The following is a 25,256-nucleotide window of genomic DNA, read 5'->3' as shown; positions in this document are numbered from 1 at the left end:
ATCTTCTAACCAGTAGTAATTCCTTACCAGCATGACTACACAAAAAGTCTAAAAATCGCCTTTCTTGTTAAAAAGTGTAATAACCATCTTAGACAATATGAATATTAAGCCTCAAATGAAACAAAATGCGTTTGGGGAAACAGATAAGAGCCTTTGGCTAAAATAAACAACTAAGAAACAAAAATTATTTCCCTAATGTAAACTGGAGGAGGAAGAAAAAATATTTGCCAGTAGATTCCCATGTTCTGACCTCTGCATGAACTCTAAGTAACCAGTCTGCAATTTCTAACAGCAACAAGAAAGGAAAGTGCATAGGAAGATACTGAAGGATCCCAGTCCTCCCAACTTTTGCTAAGCAGACAGGACACAAGTCAACTGAAGATAAAAACCCAAAAAACCAAAAACCCAGACCTTACACTGCACAAAGCTGCAGCTCTTTGTAGCAAATCACCAAAATACTTCACTGCAAGTCACAGATCTGTACATGCCTTGGGGACCAAGGCCTGACTCCAACTGCAAGTTTCTTCCCAATATCTATGTATGCCTTGGGGTTTAGCTACATTATCAGTTCAAGGTAAAACCAGCTTGATTTAGAAATGCCAGATATTGGATAATCTATCACAACCCAATGTTAATGATTGCCCAGCTTAATTAGTGTTAGCATACTCACCCATTGCTACTCCAAAAGGTAATGTGTTGATAGAAAAATATTCAAACTATTTTAGGGTACCTTAACATCAGGATTTTCTAGGCTGAAATTAAAAAACAAAGCCCAACTGCACCCTCTGGAAGTGTCAGAAAAGTTATAGGAGATCTTCAGCAAAGTAGGTGCTTTGCCTTCACATAGAGTTAACAAGCAGTAACTACTCAAATTAGCATGGATAAACTGGTCTTAAAAGTGGCAGAATTATAAGAATAAGGCAATATTACAGTGTCTATAATACACTGCATGTTTTTGTTAAAAGAGGGTTATTCCTATGTAATTAGGAAATTACTTACAACAATCCACTCATTGTCACTAACCTTAGGTTCAGCAAGGCACAGACATACACTAATACTTTTTTCTCATATCCCATGGTTTGTAGCAGACAGGTCCCTAGAAAAAGCTGGTAAAGTTTGGTTTGTTTTGGCTGATAGGAAATAATGTGCTTTTGCTACACAGGTGTGCAACGTTTTCAGCACATTATTTCCAGTTTTCTTGAAAAAAAACTAACGCAGAAATTATTTTAAAAAGGAAAACTGATTTTTATGCTTGGAGGAGCTTCTTGTCTTTGCAGCTGTAGCAGAAACTGAATGCTGAAACAACCCCATCGACCATCAGCACATTGCTATTGCCACCATGCTGGACTTTGATTTACTCTATTAAAATGGTTTTCAGAGTATTTAGCTCTGAAATTGGCATTTGATTTGAGGCTTACAGAGATGGATGATGAGACTGTCTAAGAAACTAAAATAGAGTTACTCTAACTGCTGCTGCCGACTCTGGTTGACCCTACCCAGCTGTGGCCATTCCTGTTCTCCACACACTGCCCTCACCAAGGCACAGTCACCCACCTGACTGCACAGTGAATTTGTTTAAGCAGCTCATTTGGCAGAGAACTTCTCTTCCAGAATAATGGGAATAGCTTTCTGCTAGTTTAGCTATCTCACCCAGCCCAACACGAGGTCAGACACGGGCCAGCACAGTGAAAGGGAGCAGCTCACGTCACTGAGGGACACAGGGAAGAAGATGGCCATGAGATTGGCTCAGCTGTTTCGTAAGGCCTCACCCTCTTTCAAACATAAAGGAAAAGATCTAACACTCACCCATCTCAATGGCATTTGAGGCAGGAAAAAATTCACCTTCCGCCAATGACAGTCATTTCACAGAGATGGCATATTTCAATTATGTAAAACAAGTAAACAATCATTTGCTTATCATTCTTCCTGGTGAAAGCTCTACTGGCAGCCTACAAAATGATGGCATGTTCTTTTCTAACCGGGAATCTCAAAAGCATCTTTTCTACAATCCACTCATTCCCTGCCTGCTTGCCTCACTTTCCTGTCTTTTGCCTATGTGAACCAGTTGAAAGACACGAGATGGGCAAGTGACTCCTTTAGAAAAAGCACACAAATTCATGTCCCTCTGCCTTAGCACTGTACATGGCTGGACATGAGAACATCCTTTTAGAAAGGCTGTTTTCAAAGGCACTCTCTATTCCAGGCACGCTGCTTTATCACTGCCACGACTGAGATGCACAAGGCACTTGCAGAGGGATTATTCTGACACAGCAGGAACAAATCATCTTTCAGCCAGCACCAACAATGAAATGAATGAACCAGTTGGGAACCCTGATGCAATTCATTAGACAACCTGCACTACTCCTTAGCAGAGGTTAGGACAGTATTTATTCACAACAGAAAAGGTACCATGTGTTCTTCAAGTAATTACTATAAACACTGCACAAATTAACTGCCATTAAATACTTGTTTTTAAATAAAATGTTCTCCTTCCTCTGTGCAATAGTATTAGTGGAGAACACAAATACAGCAGCTTGAAATAGCAGAACTTGAAAGTAGGAGGAAATTCAGCACCCTTTATTTTGCCTGTTTGTGCAAATTACATATATTTGCACTTCAGTAACACTCAGAAACAGAAACCAGGGCACCACTCTATTGAGAACTCTGCTCTCATCTGGCAAAACCAGCTCCTGCCCACTGCCCTTCCAACCCAGCCACAGCAATACAGGAGAGTCTTTAAGGCAGTTGGAATTGGATTTATCCCTTTCCCCAGTGCAAAACATTAATTCCATTTGCTACAACATGTGCTTTGAAAGACAAATCTACAGCATTCACCTGATGTAAATACTTCTTGGTCCAGAAAAGGTTCCATGCCAGATAATCACCTTTTGTGCTGCATGTGGAGGGTACAAACTGTAAGAAGGACAAAGTGAGGTAATCTACCCCTCCCTGTTTCAGAAGTTATTTCCAAACTTCTGCTTCTTTGACAAGGAGACTCAAAGTTACTAAAATCCAGTAGACCAAAGTTAAAAATAAAAAAGCTCCAACCTTGCAAAAGGAGAAAATTTAAGTCATATGCAGAAATACAAAGCCAGTAGCACACACATACACAAAAAAAAACCCAAACAAAAAACATTTCCTTTGGCATAGAAAGGGAACAGGCAAGTGAGATGTCAGAAGAGTTAAGTGGTCACAGGGTGCAGCTCCACTTCCCATCATCAACAACCAAAAGGCACAAGGGTTCACTTCAACAGATAGCCAGACCTTCCATCTTCCTTTAGAAGGGGAGGAATTTTCCCCTCAGGCAGGGGGTGATGCTGAAAATAAGATACAAACTCCTAGAGGAAGAACAGAGTAAGCAGCTAAAGCCCTTCTGAGATGTACAAGGGAGTCAGAAAAAGAGGGTGGGAGAAATAACACCCCAGGAGCTCTTCACAGCTTTCAGTGCCATCTTATGAAATGCTAATTGAACTCTACACAGCCAGTCATAAATGTGCAATATGCTTGCCTTACTGAGATAATCAGAATATTTTTCTTATAATTTCAATACAGCGAGTTGAAAAAATATAAAGAAGTCACACAAGAAGAAGAGAAACTTCATAAAAGCCAGGATGCTCAAAACAATTGCAAGAACCACTATTAAGGTGTGCTTTTTGCATATAATAAAACCTATTATGTCTAATCACAGAATATATTCAAGCAACACAAAATCCCACATATTCTTTGAAAGACTAGACAGATAGCTCAGTGCAAAACAATGCACTACCTGTGCACTGAGCTTTTCTGATGAGGAGCAGGAGAAAAGCAGAATTTCTGTGGCTGTACATGCCAAACAAATTGTGCTACTGCAGCCTGTCTTCCAACATTCCCTTAAATTATCTCTGTGGAGAATGGCAAAACACAAGTTAGCTCGATTCACTGAGCTCAGCATTACCAGAATTTTAACTAAAAAGCTGCACTGTTAATTAGATTTTTTCCCCTGGTTTTAATCAGTTGAAGATATTTATTAGGGATAAGAACAGTTCCTGAAATCCACAAAGGCTCCTGGGTTTTCCGACATATCTTACTCTTTCCTACAGTACCTTTTCCTTCCCTGTTTTGTGTCTGCCACATGCAACATGACCAAAAACACAGAGCAAACAAAACACTGACTTGGTGAAAGCGTTGCCAAAAGCTCCAGGAGGAAAGGGTGCACATTTTGGGATTGGTTTTGTTTTTCAAAAAACTTTCATTAATCATCATATTCAGAGTCACAGCAGTAGAAAAGTGTCATCAAAAAACAAAAGCAGAAGAGCTGCTGCTTTACAACCAACTTGACTAAATCTGCTGGAGTAGGTGCTAGAGGAATTTGGGGTAATTTACTGCTTAAACCTTCCCCAAAAGAATGCCCAGCAGACCACACTAAGCGGCCATTTTTAACCCGAGAAGATGCAATTTTTCTGAGATGAATCCAATCCTTTCACAAAAACATAAAGGGTTACAACGGCCACAAATATCTTCATTTCTTCTTCCTATATACACTCTTGTATTAAACTAACCCCTCAAGACACGTGTGGAAAACTGAAGTGGAAAGTGAAATGGAGAAGAACAGAGTATATATTCATATATCCAAAAGGAAGTAAAGTTTACCAAACACTAATAAGCAACACTGAAATGCAGAAATCTACAGCACATACCCCAAGGTGAATGACACAGTAAAAGTGGAGCATGCCTTACTCTGCAATTTAGGTTTTATTGCATAAAGATTTGTCAGGAAATGTGGCTCACACAGTGTGTATGCATTGCAATCCCTGGTTATTATAAGGCCTATTACAGAGTACTGCATGACAGGTGATACTTTCAAGGATTAGCAGGAGGCAGTTGGGTATTTGGGGGAAAATGCTCCAGGTTGCAAAGAACTGTTTTTGTTTAATGAGTAATAGGCCTTCCTCTTCCCCTCCAAAACTGAAAAGTCAAGGAAGGAAAGCAAACACTGAGTGAGGTTACTGTGTTACAACACAATTCCCCCATGCTGCTGTTAGCTACTCATTAACTTCCACACGTTAACCAGATAACAAAAGAGAGACAAACTCAGTTGTTTCTCCCTCCACACCAAGAAAAAAAATGAAGCAAATGATCAGTTTAGAACCACCAAAATCGCTCAAGAGATACATCATACCATGATAACAGGAGTATGGCTCCACACTCAATGATGGATCCCTACTATTGCCATAGGGCAACAGAGACACCAAACACACTTCTGGAGCCAAAGTTTGGTCTAGAAATTCCCATACTGTAACATAGCCAGATCCAGCACACCAAGAGATGCCCAGAAAAAAATACACATCACAAAATACCAGTTAGTTGTCATTTCAAGCACCTGACCTAAGAAAACATTCTTGTTAAGGCAAGGCCTCAAAAGTAGGCTTAAGGGTGACTGACAACAGACAGACTTGGCCAGATTTTGGCTTCAGCAGTTTTTGGGATTTTCTATTTTGCCTTAGCTAGTGTGTGAGGCTCTAGAGACAGCTCAGGGGAGGCTCAGTGAGCAGTCACACAGGTAAGAAGCCAGCTAAGGACAAGAGCAATGCTGCAATGAGCTCCTGACATCAGGGAACAAAGGAGCAGATGATGCACCTCCTCCTCCATAAGGACACCAGGGTGGTACAGGTCAGCCCCCACCTGAGAAACTGAGAAAGCACCACCATCATCCAGCAACACCAGCCTTCCCACAACTGCAACCCAGCAAACCCACAGCAGGTGCTGGAGGATTCCTCCCCATAAAAGGGCTTTTTAAAAATTAGCAATGAAAGATGAACAAAGCCAAGACCATGAAGCACAAACCCCCCTGTTGTGACCCCTAAAACGATGCACAGTCTACAAAAGACAAACTAAAATGGACAGAGCAATGGACCTTTCACTCCCCTTAATTCAATTCTCTCCTTTAAGTCAGTGCACTATTATTGCCCTCGTAATGAGACTGTAACACTGAAGTTTTTCAGCTTGATGGTAAAATCACGTAGTGTCCATCCATCTCCAATAATAGCAATATTGAGACAATGAACTCTATTGAGGCATCTAATAAGGCAGATAGTCATTTGCATAGTACATTTTCTGTGACTCTCTGTAATACAACATCTCAAAGACTCAATTCAGACTATTCTCCTTTCCCACAGACATTTTAAAAAAGGATTCTTTTACTAGAAAAAGAAACAATGACCCCTCCCATAATAGGAGAAAGCAAAAGATAGAATTTTCCTGCCTACGATGAGTGCACACTTTTGCCTGTGTATTTTTATTTCATTGGGCTAGCGTTCCCTCTTTTTAAAATTAACTCTGTGTGCTTTCCATCTCTGTTGTGGCTTGAATGCTCAGAAATTTATTTCTGATTTTATTCCTACAGGCTTCTGAGCAGGAAGTACCTTGGGATCCCCATCCACCACCACAGAAAAATTTCATCTTTAATTCCTGTGCTACACTCTTTTTCTTCATGTCTTCACATACTTCTCTCCTGTGTGACTCCCTAAATTGTGATTTGTTGGACACACCATAGTTTTTGGTGATACACAAGCCCAATTATGGGCCCTGAGTTTTAGGATGGGCTCTGCAATGCAGTACTTGGGTAAGTTTGACAAATCACTTCCCTCCAACAGACTGTAACAGCCTCAAAGAAATGTACAAGCATGTAATGCATATTGTGTCTCAGAGTTCAGCTCAAATAACACCTCCAACTTAGAGAAGAGCCTTAGAGAAGCACCAATTATCATGTCCTTGCTCTTCACAATCTTCCTACTTTGCCCTCCTTCCAGTAACAAATCCTGGACTTTGTCACTGTTCCATTTGGCACAAGGAAGCACAGATCTTATTCCTGGAGATAGTTATGCTGTTTCTACGTGTACAATAAAGGCACACACTCAAAACACCACCTCAGTGTGGTCCCACAGCTCTTGTCTGCTCTGCCCGCTGTCCCCCAGCACAGTCCTAGGCAAGCTCCAGATTTTCTTAAGCGCTCTATTTTCTCTGCCAGAGCCCACAAAAGGAGCAGTGTGAAAGAGCACATATCCATAACTCATCTCCTCAACTCCCAGCCCGTGATACAATCATTGATCCACCTTTGGCCATGAGCACAAGCTCTCTGCAGCCAGGCCAGGGTGCAGAGGAGACAACCACTGAGCACCAAAGTCCTTGGACACTCCCCTGCCACGTCCCAGAAAACCAGCAGTGACACACACTCCTCACATGGGCCAGGCATGAAGCCTCCCTGCGGGAGGCTGAGACAGGGCACTGCTCCCAGGTTAACCTTCAGCAGCTCAGCGCTGGGCTCTCAAGAAAACAAAACTAGAGGGCTTTTCTGGCAAGCCCGAGAAGGTCAGCGGAAAGGGAGAAAAAGCTGCCACACAACAGCCCTAGTGAGGAACAGCATTGCACTCTTTGTCCAAGTTTCTGATTTTATCAGATTATGCCACAGTGTTAACATTGTTTATGGCCCTATTTTGTCTGTGAATCACCCACTCCCAGAGACTCTTCCTCCACCCCAGATTATAAATAGCACCATATACAGAACGGGGCCTGTGAAGCAAAGGAGGCTTACTGAAACAAAATAATGTATATTGAACTGACAAAAATCTTTCAAAAGCCTTTTTTATTTATTTATAGTGCTGGCTAGACAGGCAGATTCTCACATTTTATAAACCCTGTAGGTCACTATCTCCATTGCTCATTCACAAACAATTCTGCTAATAAAAAAAAAGCCTTCTGGTTATAACTGAACTTATTCCCCAGCACACTGCTTTTTGGCACATGCCTTTTGAGAAGAGAGATTTTTAAACAAACAGTATTATGTATTTTCCCTGTTTGAAGGCAACATATGCCTAGACCATGATATGATAATATGGCATTATTTATGTATCTGGAGACATTCAGACATTGCAACCAACCTCTTAGTCCTCTATCAGTACACATAAGTAATTTTCTACCATGTCATAGCAGACTACGACTTAAATTTCCACTGATTCTATCTTCATAGGAGAAAACATTCTCAACAGTAAGTACAAAATCCATCACATGATTTTTATTTCCCTCTTTTCTCCAGAAATGACTTCTTGCAGTGGGAAGTTCACAGTGCTGTCATCCAGGTTACAAAACAGACAAAGATATGTAGCCAAAAGCTGTAGAGAACAGGAGTCCAAAGGCACCTGGTTAAACCAAGACAATGAGCTGCAGGCATAAAGAGCCAAGTAAGCACAAGCCATTAAAGAAATCCAAATTCCCCTCGAGATGGGATGGGTGGAAAGCAAGCATGCACATTCTGCTCTGGCAAGGCAAACCTTCAGTGCTCCTGCTGAACCCCAGGGAACTCATCCCATCTTTCCATCCCCTGCTCAGACATATTTGCTACAGCTTCACACCAGAAGAGGATCTGGACTGGGTACACGTCAGCCCAGCAAGGGCCTGCCAAGATCAGGCACCCACATCAAACACACACCACTACAATGCCCCCACCAGCTGCCTGACCCGTCTTACCAGGCACACACACCAACACCAGGGATGCTGGGGCTGGAAGAAACCCTTGATTTTTCCTCCAATTACAGAGACATGGTTGCACAAAATGCCGTGTAAAAGACATCCTGCCCAGAATCAATCAAACAGAAACAGAAGGGCCACTGAAACAATGCTGGCATGTTCTACTGATGAAATTCCTTTTAAGTGCCTAAGGTGAACCCATTCAAGCACTTCACTATTTGATTCACCATTTTCCCCCCTGCCATTCATCACACGATTATTTGTCAAGCTAACAGTTCCTTAATCATTTGTAGAAGTTGAAACCTGATGTAGCAAGGTTCCTCTCTGAAACACAAAGCACTCCAATGCACATTTCAGGAACAGTTAAATATATTAATACTCTTGTTCTTCTTTATTTTGTAGACTCAACAAAAATCAACTGTTTATAATCTTAGGAAAAAAGGAAAATACTAGTGCCTGGAAAATATCACAGTAAGTCTGGACATCATTTAAGCCAAGTACAAGTCTTTTTTTTTTTTTATTCTCCTACTGCTTATCTCAACACACAGTTCCTTTTCCTTCAGCCTGTTTCAAACAATACTTGACAATAAACAAACAAAACTAGATAGCAAAATAAATTATTTCTCACTAAAGTCTCATTTTTTCTCTTCTGTTCCACACTTACAAATATATACTGTGGAAATACACAGTCACATATATATATATAGAGAGAGAGAGAGAGAGAAAGAGAGAGAGAGATAGACATATATATTGTGTGTCTACACTACTTGGAGTATCCTATTATCTTATAGTTACTCAAAAAACTGACTCATATAAAAAATGACTTTTTTGTAGAAAGCAAAAACAAGAGTAGGGTCCCCTTGCAATGAATTAGCAGCACTGAAATTCAGAAAGTCCAAGCTCTTTGCCTTCACTATTACATCAGACCCTCATGCCTTTTTCTCCACATTTAAGAACAGAAGTTTTCCCAGGGGCTCAACACATTGACTTTCATCATCACTCTGAAATACTGACCAAAGGACCTACAGTAGCAATATTTAAACTTCCATAAGCTCTTTCCACATAAAAAACGTGTCTGTAATAACAATCGTTGTTATTACAAAATCTGATCAACTCAGAAGGAACTACAAGATCATAAAACAGGACTGTGACACAATAACATTGATGGGGATCTCCCACGTTAAGTTCTCATTTATGCACACAAAGGGGAAACAGGGAGGAAAAAGAAATTAAATTAGAGCTGACTGAAAAGTGAGGCATATGGTTCACAGGAATTTTTGCTTTCAATTAAAACACCACCCTCCTCCTCCTCAGCAAGCTAAATAAATACAAACAAAACCAAACTATTCTGTGATGTGTCTATGCAAAAATTGAATATAAGCATGAAAGAAAATTGAGGTAGAAGCTGCACCATAGACCAGGTGCAACCACAGTCTGAGCCCTGAAAAAAACACTTTGTCACCACACTAATAGAGGCACTTATTCCTCTCCATCATCACTACTTGTAACTGTTTCCCCCTCATTAGTAAAACCTATTACACCTACATACCTAAAATTTTACTTGAGGTGTGGGCAGAAAAGGAAAGGGGGAGATAAAAAGTTGTAAAAGAACAGGGCTGAATTTTAGCAGTAGACTTTTTAATAGAGAAATCATGCTCTGAAGTTTCATATTGATAAAAATGCTAAAATATGAAAATAGCTATGTTTCTAAAATAATATGTTATAGGGAAACATGTGAAAGACAGGGCCATTAGGGATGGATTTTCAATCAAAATGACAAATTGCAATTATGTATATACAGAGAAGACTTAAGAAAATGGGATACACTTGATTTAGAAACAAGTATGAGGAATGCTGTGAGAAAGACCATCCATACTTGCACTAAGAAAACTGAGAATGGGTGGAGCTTTCACCCACTTTAAGTTACACCAGGATCACCTGGCCCAGAGAAGGGAGAGTTTAGGAAAGGCTGTGGCACTGGGCTGTGCCACAGCCCTGTCAAGGCTGCCCATCTCAGGTGTGCTTGGAGATTTCACCAGAGCATCACCACCAGTGTCTCTAACTGGGGGTGCTCTCACACAACACAGAGCTTAGCTGGGGGTGAACACCTGCAGCAGGACAGGAGCAGGAGGAACAGCTGGTCTGTATGACAGGGAGACAGGCACTGGTGCTCTGAAAATCAAGGGCAACTAGTTAAATGAGAAATCTGAATGGTAATTCACAGGGTGTAATGTGACATTACCCAGGGTCTCCTATCAGAAGATCCCTCTTCATAACTTAGCCCAAGTGCTTTGCAGGTCAGCATCTGCCTATATATATGTAGTTAATTATGAAATGTTGCAACCAAAATGCTTCAAAACACTGAGAAAGGGGGAAAATAGATTGCTGTGCCAATGCTAAATACCCTACAGACCATTTTATTTTATGGTCTGGCAAGAAATGGACTTTCCCTGACCCCTTTAGTGCTCCCTTCACTAAGATTGCCCTTGCTGTAGCTAGGAAAAGCTTACATATTTCAGAAATACTTAGGATATCAAGATAAAAAATCTTAATTGGCTTCTGCCTATTGGAGCCTTTGCAGAACTGAAGCATTGTGGGGAAAAAATGCTCTCATCTCAGCTTGAAAGCTAATCAAAAAATCAAGGGGGCAAACACACCTCTTAGTAAGGCTCTGTATGGGGAGCTGCACTGGGACACCCTCTACCTGCATTCCAAAATATATCCAGGCAAGCTGAAGCTCCGCCAGCAGCACCTTCTCGTGAGGGGGCAGGCACTGAGCAAAGACAGCCAAGCATGGCAGCAGAAGAGTGTGGCTCTGCCTTTGCAGAGGGGCAGATTAAAGTCCAACAGGCAGCTTTAACTCCAACACTCCCTGGGCTTTCAGAGATGGATCACGCAGTCACAGAAATGATCCCTAAATTCAGACTGTGTTTAAACACATACATGCTTAAAATAACACACATCTGGGCACTTCAGAACAGAGACTGAAGTGAGACATTTTCAAAAGAAGCAAGGTAGCCCCACTCCCAACTAGGGAGCTTTGAGCAATACCCTGAAGTGTGTATATATATATATATACATACACACACATGAAAACAGTAACACCAGTCACATCTTCCCCTCAATAATGGTCACCACAAACTGGAGATTTTGCTACTCTGTAGTGAAGCAGATGAACCAGACAGGCTCACTCCTCTTAAGCTCTCAGATCATCATGGGCTGACCCATCAGCAGACACTGATCATCATCACCTCTTTGCAAGCAGCACACAGCTGGTGATCTCATGTAGAGAGAGCCTGCAGGTTCAACATTAGCTGTCCAGAAATGCCTTCCATCACTTTAACCAGAATCCAAATTAGAGGGGATAGTGCCCTGTTATCACAGCTGTCCATTGTGCAGAGGTCTGGGGGTGGCGGGTGTGTGTGAATTTGGCCTCCCTCTCATTTCAGGAAGGGATGTCTCATCCCAAGAGGATCTAATTAAGAAGAAGGAGGTGGACTGGTTGGTTCCATGTCAGAGGGAATACGGTCCAGCTCTGTGTAACGAAACAGCACATACTTGGGCACAGCTTCAACAGCTGAGGCACGCTGCTGGCTTACGTAGGCTGCAGCAGTCTTGCTGCTCATGTACACTCTGTTTACTCATCATCCTCCCCCAACAGCCTACTTCCTTTTCTTCAGAAACGTTGCTTCTCCTTCCACAGAGATGGACATGACGGAGGAGTACCTACACCCCAGGCTCAAGGGGCCTCTCGTACACTTGTCCTCCTCAGCTGCACCCACTCCAGTTCTTGTTTAGCTCTCTTTGCTGCATTAAAACAGGGACAGGAACATCTCAAAGTCCTCCAAACACCACCCAACACATACAAACCACAGACTGCTCACAAGACCAATCACAGCCCTACAGGACATCCAGAAACAAACTGTGGGGTTTGTTGGTCAGAAAAAAAAAAGCAGTACTTGCTGTGCAAAAGCAACAAAAGGGTTTGTTTCAGTTATGTACAACACACACTGCCTGGGGCTAGAACAGCCTGAGGGAAGCCATTCACAACACAGATATTTCACCAGCATACTGATTTTTGCACCTTTTCAATAGAATGGCTGTTACCTTTAGCAGGGTCTGCACATTCATGTGCCATCCCTTCAGAAGCTCCCTAGCATCCCAATGCCTCTCACTGCCCCACCTGCTATGAGAAGAGGCTTCAGAACTGGGACTTGCTCCATGACACGTATCCAGGGTGATATTCACTGTCCCACTACATGCCTGCCAAGGTTTTGTGCAGCCTCACTCACACTCCTACTCCCTTTTCCCAAGCACTCAAGTGGTTTACCACAGGCTGCCCTGTGTCTAGACACACAAGAACCCTTTCCCCATCTGTGCCTGATGTAAGGAATGCCTTTTCTATCTACAAACCCACCAAGAATTAGCCAATTCACTTAGAGAAGAAGGAGACAAGACCCCACAACCCCACTTTTGTCTGATTTATAACCCATTCATGACCAAAAAGGAACCCTGTATTCACAAAATACAGGAAGTTGTATAAGAGAAGCTTTTTTCCCCTTGCAGCTCTCATTTTTGATGCAGTTTGTGAACAGAAGTGAATCCTGGTGGAGACAGGTGAGGTGGGTCACTATGCTGATTTCCTGTATGCACCTGCTGACTGAGGAAGATTCCTTTTTTGAAGTCATTGCCAGAGTTCCCAACCCCACAAGATTCCTTAGCAGCAGCCATGTACAACTGCAGTGTCCCATGGCATTAACAACCTCCAGGTCACAAAATACAACCACTGCAAGAAAGGGGAGGAAAGTGCAAAAAAGATTTGAGGGGTGGCAGGTGAGCAGCTCCCAAGTGCTCGAACAAATCTCGACACAACAACCTACTGCAAGTCCTAGAACTTCTCAGTCATTAGCTTTATCTTCAAAACTGCAGCAGGATTTCATCAGTGCTATGTTCCATGCTGGAGCATGAAACAGCAAATGTCCGAGATCAGGAAAGCACAAGTAAGAGGTCTTTGTTCAGAACGGAAACTGAAGTTTGGCACTATCTTATCTCCTATCTTTTCCACAATTTCTACAGGGGAGGACAGAATGTTCAGCTGACCAGTTCTCACTGCAAAACTCAGATTAACATCCAGGGAATTAATTTTGATGAAATCTGGAGACAACAGTGACAAATACCACACACAGCAATGACTGAATAAATGCCCATATATGAGATACCTGTTTGCTCTTTCACCTTGCCTTTTTCCAATTAAAAAAAATAATTTACAAGAGAGAAGAAGCAACCAAGGTAGTCAATTTGCAGAAACAAGACTGCAGGAGACTCAATCTACAGCAACAGGGTTTTTTGCAGAGCTGGCATTACAACTTACTATTCTTCTTAGCAGCTGTGCCAGGGGTTGTGAATAGCCCTAAACTCAGGGATAGGAGGAATCACTGCACACACTGCTTACAAACCATAAGTGCACTGCACAGAATTCTGCATGCAGCATAACCTGTGGGGCACAGTGAAGGTCATCAGAAATGACCTGTCCAGCAGAGGCACTGCAAGCAGGCAGTGGCTCTGCTAGGCTGGAGCAGGGGCTGCCCTGTGTGAATCACCCACTCATTAACTTAATGAGTTAAAAACTCATTACAGTACAGCAGTCCCTCCCTGCAAGTCAAAAACAGTGCAAGTGAGTGAAAAGGACAAATTTTTTTTTGTAGGCTGCTCAAACTTTCAGAAATTTAGAAGAGAACTATTTGAACCACTTAGATGAAGTCTTAACTAATTCCACCATAAAAACAACTAGGCTCCATTATGAGTGAAGAGGGAAAAGCATGCTCTGCAATAACCAAATAGCAGCTCTGACCTTCTGCTCACTCCTCCTGCAGTGCTGTGCTTCACACACTGAACCAGGAAATAGTTGAACAGATACATGTGAAATTATGAAGACTGAGTCAGAAGACAATAGTTAAATAAATACTAGTTAAACCACATACCGTAGATCTGTCCTGTAGGACTGGGAAATGAGTATCGCCTAAGGCTGCTCCAGATATTGCACCCACCTGCAAATATTTGCTGCTGGCTAAAGCTCAGCACATGCACTCTCAGCAGCGGGACTCCCCAAAATATTGCAGACCAGAATAAAAGAGAACATTAGCTTAATTCAGAGCACAATAAACTAATTATATCTTTTAATCATCAAAAGCATATAATAGCTTGTTGGAAGACTTTTTTAGTATGGGTGTTTGGTGTTTTTTTAAAGCACGTTATAAAGTTAATTAAGGATGCACCTCTTTTTTTTTCCAAGAATTTTAGGCCTTCAAATTCATGAATATAGAGAGCTGATTGTTAGCTTCTTTAATGTGGCTATTTTACTACGAGTGTACAGCACACATCAGAAACAAGAATGTCACAGAGGAATTGAGCACACACAATAAAAGCTCAGAAGCAATTACACTTTCACCATGTAGCCTTAAATCCACATATAAATACGTTAAGACATTTATATTTTAGATAAACTACCCTTCAGCAATTGTGAAAAATCATCGAAGAGAAAGACAATAAGATAAAAATGCACTAACATGGTGCTGGAGCAGTTGGCCATTGAAGTCACATCTTCTGAAGAAACATCTAAACACTTTGTAACAGCATTTCATCTGTAACTGTTAAACTGGAAAAAAGGCCTGTCTCCAAATGGATTCAACACAGAAGCAAAAAAAAAAAAAAAAAACAAAAACAAAAAAAAACTACCTGGCTAGGATTTTTTTCCCTCTGGATCTCACTGAAATTTTAACCTGTCCAAATGCAAGTCCTTAAGTTACAGAGAAAGGCAAGTTGTCTCTTTTAATAGGGAGAAAGGAGTGTATTGTTAAGATTTGTCATATACATACAATTACCTGCATTGTTATGGAGATTACAGAACAAAGGCCCAACAGATACACTTCTAGATCTTACAGCCTTGTCCTTTCCCATAATTATTGTCTTAAAATTAGATTTCATTTAACACATTCATAATACCAATATCTACCAGTGCTTAGCATGTGCTAAGCTTAGGGGTAGTTCCAATTATTTTTAAATGGATGTGGCAATGCATTTAATTTATCACCTAAATGAGCAATTTAATAGTACTAATAAGGCAAGAGGTTCTTTTATTTGGTTGTAAGAAGTCTAAAAACTAGTACAAAGTTAATTAGAATAACTGGCTAGTCTATCACTCACTTGAAAATAAATGCAAAAGAAACTCTCCCAGAATTTTTTTATTTTTTCCTTTCATTTCAGAAATAGGATTTTGAACAGCAGAGATATTGAATTTTTTTAAAATACCAAAAAACAACTTTTATCCTGCAAATATTAATGGCACTCATTTACCTGATGTAAGAGTATGTCAGTCTCCTTTCCTCAGCAGTCTGGTACAAAATCTATCAGAAACTCTGAGTTTAGAACACCAGGCCTGTGTCTGTGACATGCTCAGTGTGCCAGATAAAAAGGCCAGATCCTGACCTCAAAGTTGGGCTGCTCATTTCTCCCTGGTGCCCAGCTGCACAGAATTAGAGGTGAATTACCCTGAAAGTTATGCAAAGATAATGAACTTCCCCTAAGAAAGAACTTCTTTTTTTTTGTTGTTGAAAATACATGCTTACAACGACTGTGGGAAGGAAACTGTGGTTACAATTCCCATATTTCCCCTCTATAGAATAGAAAAGTATAAATCCATAGAAGGTGAAACCATCAAAGACCTCAGTTAACCAGGCACAGCCTACTTAACAAAAAAATCACATCAGAACTGACCACAAAAAGGATATTTTCATTGGTACTGAACTTCAGGCCAAGTATTAGAAGAAGCAGCTGACCCTGAAAGCAGACGGAAAGAATACTAGAATTTAAAAAATATAATTCATGTAGCAGGAAAGTCATGGACTCAATTCCAAACTTGACTATAGATGGGCAATTATAAAACGTCCAGTGTCAAGAAGACATCAGAATTCCCATCTCTGCCTTCACTAGAGAAAAGCAAATAAAGAAAACAGAATTTGATGATCCAAAAGGATCCTACCAATTTATTGTCGTTCATTTTATTTCCCCCTTGATTTATAAGTACTTATAAGTATGTAAAATTCCTGCAGAATCAAAGATCATGATCACAAAAGGAAGAAAACCCTAAACTCCCTTATTAACACAATACAATTTTTCATATGTAAATCTGATGCCAGCCACAGGCACCCATTCTTTTCCTCACATTGTGTTTCATAAAAAGTCACATTTACTGTTTAAGAAGTACAGTGAAACCGTGGCACATCCCACATTGTATTAAAACCACCAGCAAGGCTGAGTCCATCTCTTTTGATGGTTCACACTCTTACTTTCTGCTAACGTGCATTTCTTTCACCTGAATACCAGAGGGAAACAGTGGAAGCCCTTCTCTTTGTCAGCCAAAACCACATCTTGGCCTCAGAGAGCTCACTGGCTCCAAATCCCTGCTAGCACACAAAACTGGCTGCCTTTCCAATCCAGATGTCCCTGGTGGTGGAAGCCTCATCCATTTCCACACCAGCATCCACTCTGCTCTTTCCACTTCAAAGCACAGAGGCCACCTTGCACAAAGTCAAGCAGCAGAGCAGGTTTTGACAAATAAAGGCAAAGATGGGACCTCTCTTACTATGAATTCAGATGAAACTAACAAATCACCTGTCCTTAAGCTGATGCAGACAGATGAAGGCAACTAAAATGAAGTCTCGCCATTTTCCCCTTCTGTATCATGAGACCTTCAGGAAAAATAAGTGGAAGGTTTCAAGGGGAAAGTCTGGGAATCAGTTGTCTGAGCTACTTTGGGCATGAGGAAACGCTGGGAAGGAAAGGCAGCAGAAAGAACAACTTCCACTTATCTACAGGGACTGTTGGTCCTGCAGGCACAACAACTGCTACAGGGAGGCAGCAGGAAGCTTTCCCAGCCTGTAATACCATGGCTGGTCACAAGCTTTGCTGCTTATATAGGCTGGCCTGTCCCAAAGCTAAACTCCGTTGCCCTGTTGCCTTTGCAGCACCATCCTGTCTCATGAGTCAATGTGGCACTCACTAACTCACAGTCTTTTGGATGGCACCCTCTGCATGGCTCTCTCCTTTGAGAAACAGAGCTGGTAGAAAATAGAATTTGGAAGTGAGGACTCAAAATCAGGTATGTAGAAACAGACTTGCCAGCAGTGACCTGCTCATGTGTGTATATAAGAAAATAAACAAGGATGCTTATTCAAAGTGCTCTAATTTACTAGAAACCAAGTGCACAAGAGGAAATAATGACAGAAAGCTCTGCCTAAGCTCCACCACCATGGGGAATGCAGAAACAAAAGCCACCAGCATTCCTGTGCAAAAACACTCTCCAGAGCCATCTACCATTGCAGAGACAAACCATCAGCAACCATCAGATGTGTAACATCATGCACTGGACCAGGAGTCCTCTTACAGGCATGCAGAGCTCCCTGTCTTACCACCCACCTGCCAAGACATCCATGAATGATTCATTTTGACACACTCCATTAAAAAAAATAATCCTGCTGAACTAGCAGAAGCTTTTAAATATGCATTTAAAGCCATGCCAATCTACATCCCTCAATGACCAAGGACAGGCTACCTTTTCCACAAAGCTGGTCTGCACAAATAACCCTCTTTGGGGAGCACTCCTATGCAGGCTAGGTTAGCCCAACTGCTTGCAAGCTGGCAGCCACCAAAAAAAAACCCTTACCAAAAGAGCAAAAGGAAGTAAGGAATTACTCTGAGAATGCAGCTGATCACAGAGCCAGCTGTGTTGTAGATACAAATAACAGCCTAACAAGGGATAGCTCCCACTCACCTGGACTATGATGGGAGAGAGGGTTCCAGCACTCTGGGGCTCAGAAGTGCTAAGAGACTGCATCTGCTTATCAGGCCACAAGAGACAGGCTGCAATTTGCAATAAAGCTCTGCACCTGATGTTCAAGTCTTTACTTGGTGATTTTATGGTCTCAGAAGCAAAAATGTCTTACCTTCAAGGAGGAAAATGGGGCTGAAGTTCACACAAATTATTCCTTAAGCTCACACAAATTACTTCTTATTTTCAAGCCCTGGCTCATTTGGTGCACAGAACACAAAAACCAGTACTACAGTATGTGGACCTTATTCTCCTGCACACCACAAAGCCAAACCAATCAACCAAAAAACCATTAGGCTCTTCCAATAAACAAAACACCCAACCCAACATTTAAAGAAGACACCCACATTCTCAACCCTAAAGCAGAAGCCCACATGCAGAACATAACAAAACCTTTGCATGCAATAGAAACTTCCCAGTGACACACTAGGTGTTTCTTTTCCTTGTTCAGTTTGGCTGAAACTGTACAGAAGAATGGGAAAAATCAGAAATGCACCAAACGAATGGGAGGTACAAGAAGAACAGGAAACAAGCAGATGGGCAGCACTGGAGAGAAAAAGACTTCTAGGCAGTGGCCAGGAGAGCCTAAAAGTGATCCTGACAGGAGTCCCTTCTGCTCCCCAGAGCAGTACTTGTGTCAAACACAGCCTCAGTCCTCTTCCCCACTCATACCAGCTGGGTTTGAAGCACCATGTAAAGCCAAGGTCAGGCCTGGCACCACAACAAAAACCAACATCCTCCTTCCTCCTTTAGAGCTGACATTCCCTTTTCTTTATAGGTGCAATTTCTTCAATTCTGAGACACGGTTAAAAGCACAGCTACCTTTTCTCCTATTACATTGCTACATGTGGAGAAAGAAGCTTTCCTACATGGCCTTTGGTATCTTCACAAAGAGCACAGAAGGAAAAGAGTGATGGGCGTACTGCATGGTTTCAAATATCAAGGGGTTCTTCCCATTTCCTGATGATGATAGGAAAATAAGTACTTTCAGCGACATGCCAAATACCAACAACATTTATGGAAAGATATGGACATAGTTCCCTGCCTTTTCCACTGAAAGCCCATGAAGGCCATAGAAGATAACTAAGTGAGGCCATGAATTTATTGATTTAACTCTGGTTGGACCACATTTACATGTCCATTCTTTGTTGGATTACAAAAATACTTTTCCCACTTAATCTTGGATTTTCTCCTGGAATTTTGGATTAATAGCCCCAGGAGGCCTGTTTATGTGCAGATACATTTGGGAACAGCTGGAAAGCACTTGGAGAAGAGCCTTGGTGCAGCCTTCCAGAGCAGTGCATCTGTTTTGTTCTTCTCTTCCTGTGATGCCTGATCACTCTTTCCCCCACACTCTTTGCCTTCTAACACTTCATATTAGCACATGTGCCCAAACCATGACAACATGCTTACCTACACTTCATTTTCTTCCCCCCCTCCCAGTTGAAGTCTTCCCCTACACAGTCATCTCCTGCTGAAAATTAATTTCCTACTGATAGCTCCATTTAAGGCAAAGTTCTTTCACTCACCCATCCCTACATAGCAGTAGGCCCTCTCTGCTGGAGAAAACTCAGCTAGCTCCTCCTACACTTCCAGCAACCTTTCACAATGTTCAAGGTACAATTTGCATTCAAATTTTGGAGTCGAAAGCATCAGGCTAACAACCAGATGTGCAGCCACCAACTGGTTTAGTAGTGTCTCTCACCTTTGCTCATACTGAGACTCTTTCAAGCAGGAAAGTAAATGTCAAAGGCAGGCTTTGCACTTACAAACATCCAAGCACCAAACCACTCTCCAGCACTTTCAAAATCCTCCCTCTATGATACAGTGTAACTCTACGAAGGAAATGCATAAATTAAAATTATATAGATTATGCCCTGCACAATGAACAACCAAAGATTTTAAAGCAGCAGCAATTTCGCTCATATTTAGAAACTCCAACCATAAAAATTACATGCCATGAAAATTCTCAACAAAGGCTTGCATGTAGCTCCCATAATTGAGGAAGTACTAATAATAGCGTGGCTGTTTGCACAGACAACATTTCCACTGTGAGCCTCAATTCTGATCTCAAATATGCAGAAGAAGATATTTTGTTGTGTGTTGCTGGCTGGAGACTCAAAGTATTGGAAACCATGTGAGAGTGCTGCAATGTGCAGCCAGCCCATGCCTCTAAGGAGGCACATCCATGCCATGCTGAAGACAAAGCCTCCACTGAGCCCTGCAGAAGGTGCTTGTGTTGTGGGGCTTTGTAAGGAACATAAAGAAGCTCAGGAATTAACCTGTGTTGTTGTTGTAAACAAAAATGAAAGCAATCATCACACAAAAACAACCTGGCCTGACAGATGAAAAGTTTATTTCTATGCTCCTCAGCCACAAGCAAACTCTGTTCACAGTTCCAGCTTCCCCTTCTGGTCTGTGCTGCCTAAGCTCAGGCCTGCTCAGGTCTCCAGATCAGCAATGCTCACACCTGTGTTTTTAACAGTGTCCATTAAAGGCTTTACCCCAGAAGTGCATGCACAGAAGCAGCAAGGGAGCCTCACATTTCTCTAGCTTTATCCTTTTGTAAGCCTCTAAATGAGCTGTATGCAGACCAGTCACAAAGTTAAATGGAAATTACTATTAACTTCTTGCATCTGCTGAAGATTACCCAGAATAATTTCACAAACTAAAAATTAAATTTAGTGTACTACGCAGGAGAAGACTCAACAAGGATGATTAATAATGACCAATATATTGCAGAAATTATCTTGCATGCAACATATACACATGGCAAGCCCACATTTGAGATAAGATGGTTCTTCGTTTAAACTCCTCACTTGAAAATTCAGACCAGTAATTAAGTCATAATCCTATATAATCAACTCACACAGTATCAATAGTTCTGTGTATGGAATAAGATGTAACAACAAGGTATTAGGTCCACATAAAAGGCACTTTAATTCTCAACACCAAAACAAGCCCAAAACCACTGTCTGTTGCTTTATTTATCATATCACTGATGTGATCACTCTCAACAAGAAACAGAGAGCAAGATTTGTTTTTTAACAACTCCAACCTTGCCCACTATGTTGTAATTCCTGAAAAATAAGCAAGATGCTTACCCTTGAGTAAAAGGCACCACAGAAGGATCATGTGCCCATCACACCACTGAGGAGCTGCCATGACACAGCCATTCCACAGCTTCGGCTGCTTCCCGGTCCCTGCGTGTGGCTGGGCCCACAATGGTGCCAGTGTGTGGTGCTGTCCCCTCTCCGACCCCACAGTCATCTGAGAGGCAACACAAGGGCCAGAGCCAGCCAAGAGACACTTCCACCCCAGCCTTCTCACTCAGGAGACTGCAGAGAAGGGGCAATAGCTCTTACTGGCAACACACAAAGCCCAGCTCATGCCACATGCCTGCCAGCTGCTGTCCCCTTCCTGCAGCAGCTACACACCTCCCCAGGCAGCGCCAGGCCATGTCCCCGCACCTGAGCACACACCACACCTCAAGCAACACCAGCCAACTCTAACACCTGCCTGAGCCTATGCAAAGAGCCCTACACAAGGAGCAAAACTCTGCCCTGATAGAGAACACCCTCATTTTTAGAGGGCAAGACCATGTGAACAGCACTGGAATGGGCAACAACATTATTGTACTTGAAGCATTGCCTCCAAGCAAGGCTTTATTCTGCATCCTTACAGCCTATAGAAACATAATGACTTTTCAAATATGAGTTATCCCACCCTAAGTGGCTACAGTGAAATTTAGTCATTTCAATGAGATGGTGATTTGCAGAATCACACCATCAGCACGCACCTGGTTTACATCCTAGTCCTCTAAGGAAAAAAATCCTTAAGAAGCTTTCTTCCCACCTGTCTGCAGTTCAAGCACATGCTCCTGATGTTCAGAACTCCACCAGGTGCTGATCAGCACAAGTTAAGAAGCCTGAGAGTCTCAGTAAACTGACTTCTCCGCCTCAGCTTTCACATTCACAGTACAATTAAGTCAAAATTGAGAATGTTGTCTGATAAGCTTTCAGTAGTGACACTATGAGCTGCAGGGTTCCCACCTAAAATTATGAGCCACGCCAAAATCTGCAGATCCGACCTATGTCCTGTAGCATGTTGATGGGACCTCTGATAACATCAGGGCTAACAGACCTAGCTGAGGGCCCACAGCTGGGTCCCCAGGTGTTGAATGCAGAAATTTAACTACATGGAATTGAGGAGCAGGTCCACGTTTTTTAGTATTATTACTAATCATACTAGACACCAATTAAGAGCCTGACTTTAGAGAACATTAGAGATCACTAAGTCACAAGATTTCATACCCAGCTTGAGAAGAAACACTGCAAACAAAAGAGGTCATGGCAGGCAGATCCTGCAAGGCTGTATCCAAGGACAATCCAGGCCTCCTCTGAGGTCTTCCAAAATGCTGGTATACTTTAATTCCCAATTCAGTTTCAGCTCTTATTCAGAAGAGGTTTTTAAACCTAGGCTTGGTACAACAACAAATAGAGATCAAATGACAAAACACTGCAAGGAACCCCAAACTGAAACAGACGAGACGAGGAAGCAAAGGTTTACAATAGTCAATTGCAGCCAATGGTGCAATCACAAGGTGGCATCAATGCAAGGTAAGGAAAAAGTAGTCAAAAAGGTAAAGCAGCAGTACAATTCTGCTCTGCAGCTCTCAGGCAGATCTGTCACCACAGATTACTGAGCACCTTGGTTCCTATCAACACACATTCACACTTCTGTAGCAGAAACCACTGAGGCAGAGAGGACAAGGGGCTACATCTGGAAGCAAAAGTTCAGCAAGCCCCAGAACACCAGAGTTCACAGTGGCCATGAAGCACTCCTTCGGGAACACTGAGAACACATTAGCTGAGGGAAGCAAGGCTGAGAGTCTGCCAGCATGCTGAGTGGGTCACCTGGCACGCCATTCTGATTTACATCAATGAAAGGTGTTCTTGGAAGGACAAACAGCACACACGTGGGAGCAGAGCGGGGCCTCAAAGCCAAGCGTGCTGGCCAAGGCCTCCCGCTGATGTGCTGCCCGGCACCGCTAGGGCTGCTCGCTCCGCACCACGGCAGCGTTTGCCCGGGGAAACTCCGCGCCGATCCCGAAAGCCGTAACCCAGCGGGTGATGTGCGCCAGCGGCACGGGCAATGCGCAAAGACCCCCTTACCACATACACCCTATTAAGATAATCAACCAGCAGCGACACGAGGAGGGCAGGCTACAACACCGTGGAGACGGGAGCCGCGCCTGTTGTACTCAGGGCAGCTTTTACCCAGGAAAACAACCGGGGCAGCCTCATGCCCCGAAAGGAGCCAGGCGGCTGCCCCGCCGGGTTAAACCCAGCACAGCCGGGCGGGGGGCAGGGGGAGGCCGCGGGGATCCCGCCCCAGGTGAGCAACGCCGCGGCCGGGCCACACCGCGGCCCCCGCCGCCCCTGCCCTCCCCTCCGCGGGCGGCACCGGCGGAGCCGCTGCGGGACAAAGCCCGAGCCCGGCCGCACACCTGCCCTGCCGAGCCTTGCCGGGGGCAGGTGCGGCAGCCCCCCGCCTCCCGCAGCTCGCTCTCACCTCGGCCGGCAGCAGCAGCGGCGGCAGCAGCAGCAGGAGGCAGGGCAGGGGCAGCCGGCTCATGGTGGCGGAGAGCGCTCCCCGCTGCGCGCACGGCCGCTCAGCCCGACGCCGCCGCCCCCGGAGACATGGCCGGGCTGAGCCCCGCACCGCCCGGCGTCCCGGCCCTCCCCCGCGCCCCGCCCTGCGAGAGGCGGGGGGACGGGGCCGCGGGGAAGCCCTGCGCGGGGCGGAGTGAGGGGGCGAGCGGGCAGCGCCCGCCGGGAACCGCGCCGCTCCCCTCGCCGCCGCCTCCCGCCCGCGGCCTCAATGGCCGTCTGGCAGCGGGCGGAGGGGCTGCGGCTTCCCCGCCTCCCCCCTCCCTCTCTCCCTGCCGGCATCTGACATCTCCCCCCGCCGGGCCGGGCCGGGTGAGGAAGTGGCTTTCTCCCAAAGTTTCCCGGTCTCCGTCGGCACGGCGGAGGGAGCGGCGCCGCGGGGCGCGCCCGGCCGGCCCTGGCACGGTGCTCGGGGGCGGGCAATCGGCGGAAGGGTCAGGGGTAAGGCGAGGCTAACCCGGCCCCGGGGGCTCCGCTGCCCGCCCCGCCGCCGGCCGCCGCCACACGCAGCCCCCCCGGGGGTATGCCGCAGTGAGGGGCTCTGCTTGGTGCACCATTTTTTATCCCCAAAAAAGTCTCCTCCTGCTCCAGGCACGGGTTTGGACGTGTTTTATCTATGTCATCAAAAGGGACATGACATCATCAAACGCAATCACTTCTATAACCTTAACTTGCTTCCCAGGCTCAGTGAAGTGTTCCGCATTTCATTCATCTTGGATAAGGGAAAGGGGAGGCAGGGACAGTTTACAGAGCGTATCTGTAATTACGGAAACGCTGGCAGCCCTCATTTTCTCAGAAGTTTTGAGCTCATGTGTTTATCATTTCCCTGTCTTTTCTGAGCCCTCAAAACATATGCATAGCATTACGGAAGCAACTATTTCCATGGGAGTTCATGGGAAAATTCACAAGAATAAGGACATTGGGGTTGTTCTCTGGAAAAGAGAAGGCTCCTGAGAAACAGTATTAGAGCCTCTCAGCACTGAAAGGGGGCTTTTAAGAAAGATGGGGACAGACTTTTTAGCATGGCCCCTTTTTATAGGATAAGAGGAGTTGTTCTAAACTAAAAGACAATCAATTCAGACTAGATATAAGGAAGAAAAACTTTACAGTGAGGGTGGTGAATCACTGGAAGAGGTTGCAGAGGGCATGTAGATGAACCATCCCTGGAGGTGTTAAAGGGCATATTGGGCAGGGCT

At 43.7% G+C, this 25,256-nt stretch overlaps 1 protein-coding gene across 1 annotated transcript in view; it reads right to left on the bottom strand.

Moving 5' to 3' along the window:
- PTPRJ (protein tyrosine phosphatase receptor type J) overlaps positions 1-24,089 on the bottom strand; it is a 74,359-nt gene extending 50,270 nt beyond the window's left edge. The window contains exon 1 of the mRNA XM_059474861.1: positions 23,963-24,089. Within this exon, the coding sequence (XP_059330844.1) occupies positions 23,963-24,025 (63 nt within the window). The 5' untranslated portion in view covers positions 24,026-24,089. The remainder of the gene's footprint in view (positions 1-23,962) is intronic.
- Positions 24,090-25,256: the final 1,167 nt, after the last annotated feature.

Source organism: Ammospiza nelsoni, chromosome 6, assembly GCF_027579445.1.
Source record: "Ammospiza nelsoni isolate bAmmNel1 chromosome 6, bAmmNel1.pri, whole genome shotgun sequence".
Taxonomy (NCBI): domain Eukaryota; kingdom Metazoa; phylum Chordata; class Aves; order Passeriformes; family Passerellidae; genus Ammospiza; species Ammospiza nelsoni.
The sequence above is the reverse complement of the archived record's forward strand: the minus strand, read 5'-3'. Positions and strand labels throughout refer to the sequence as shown.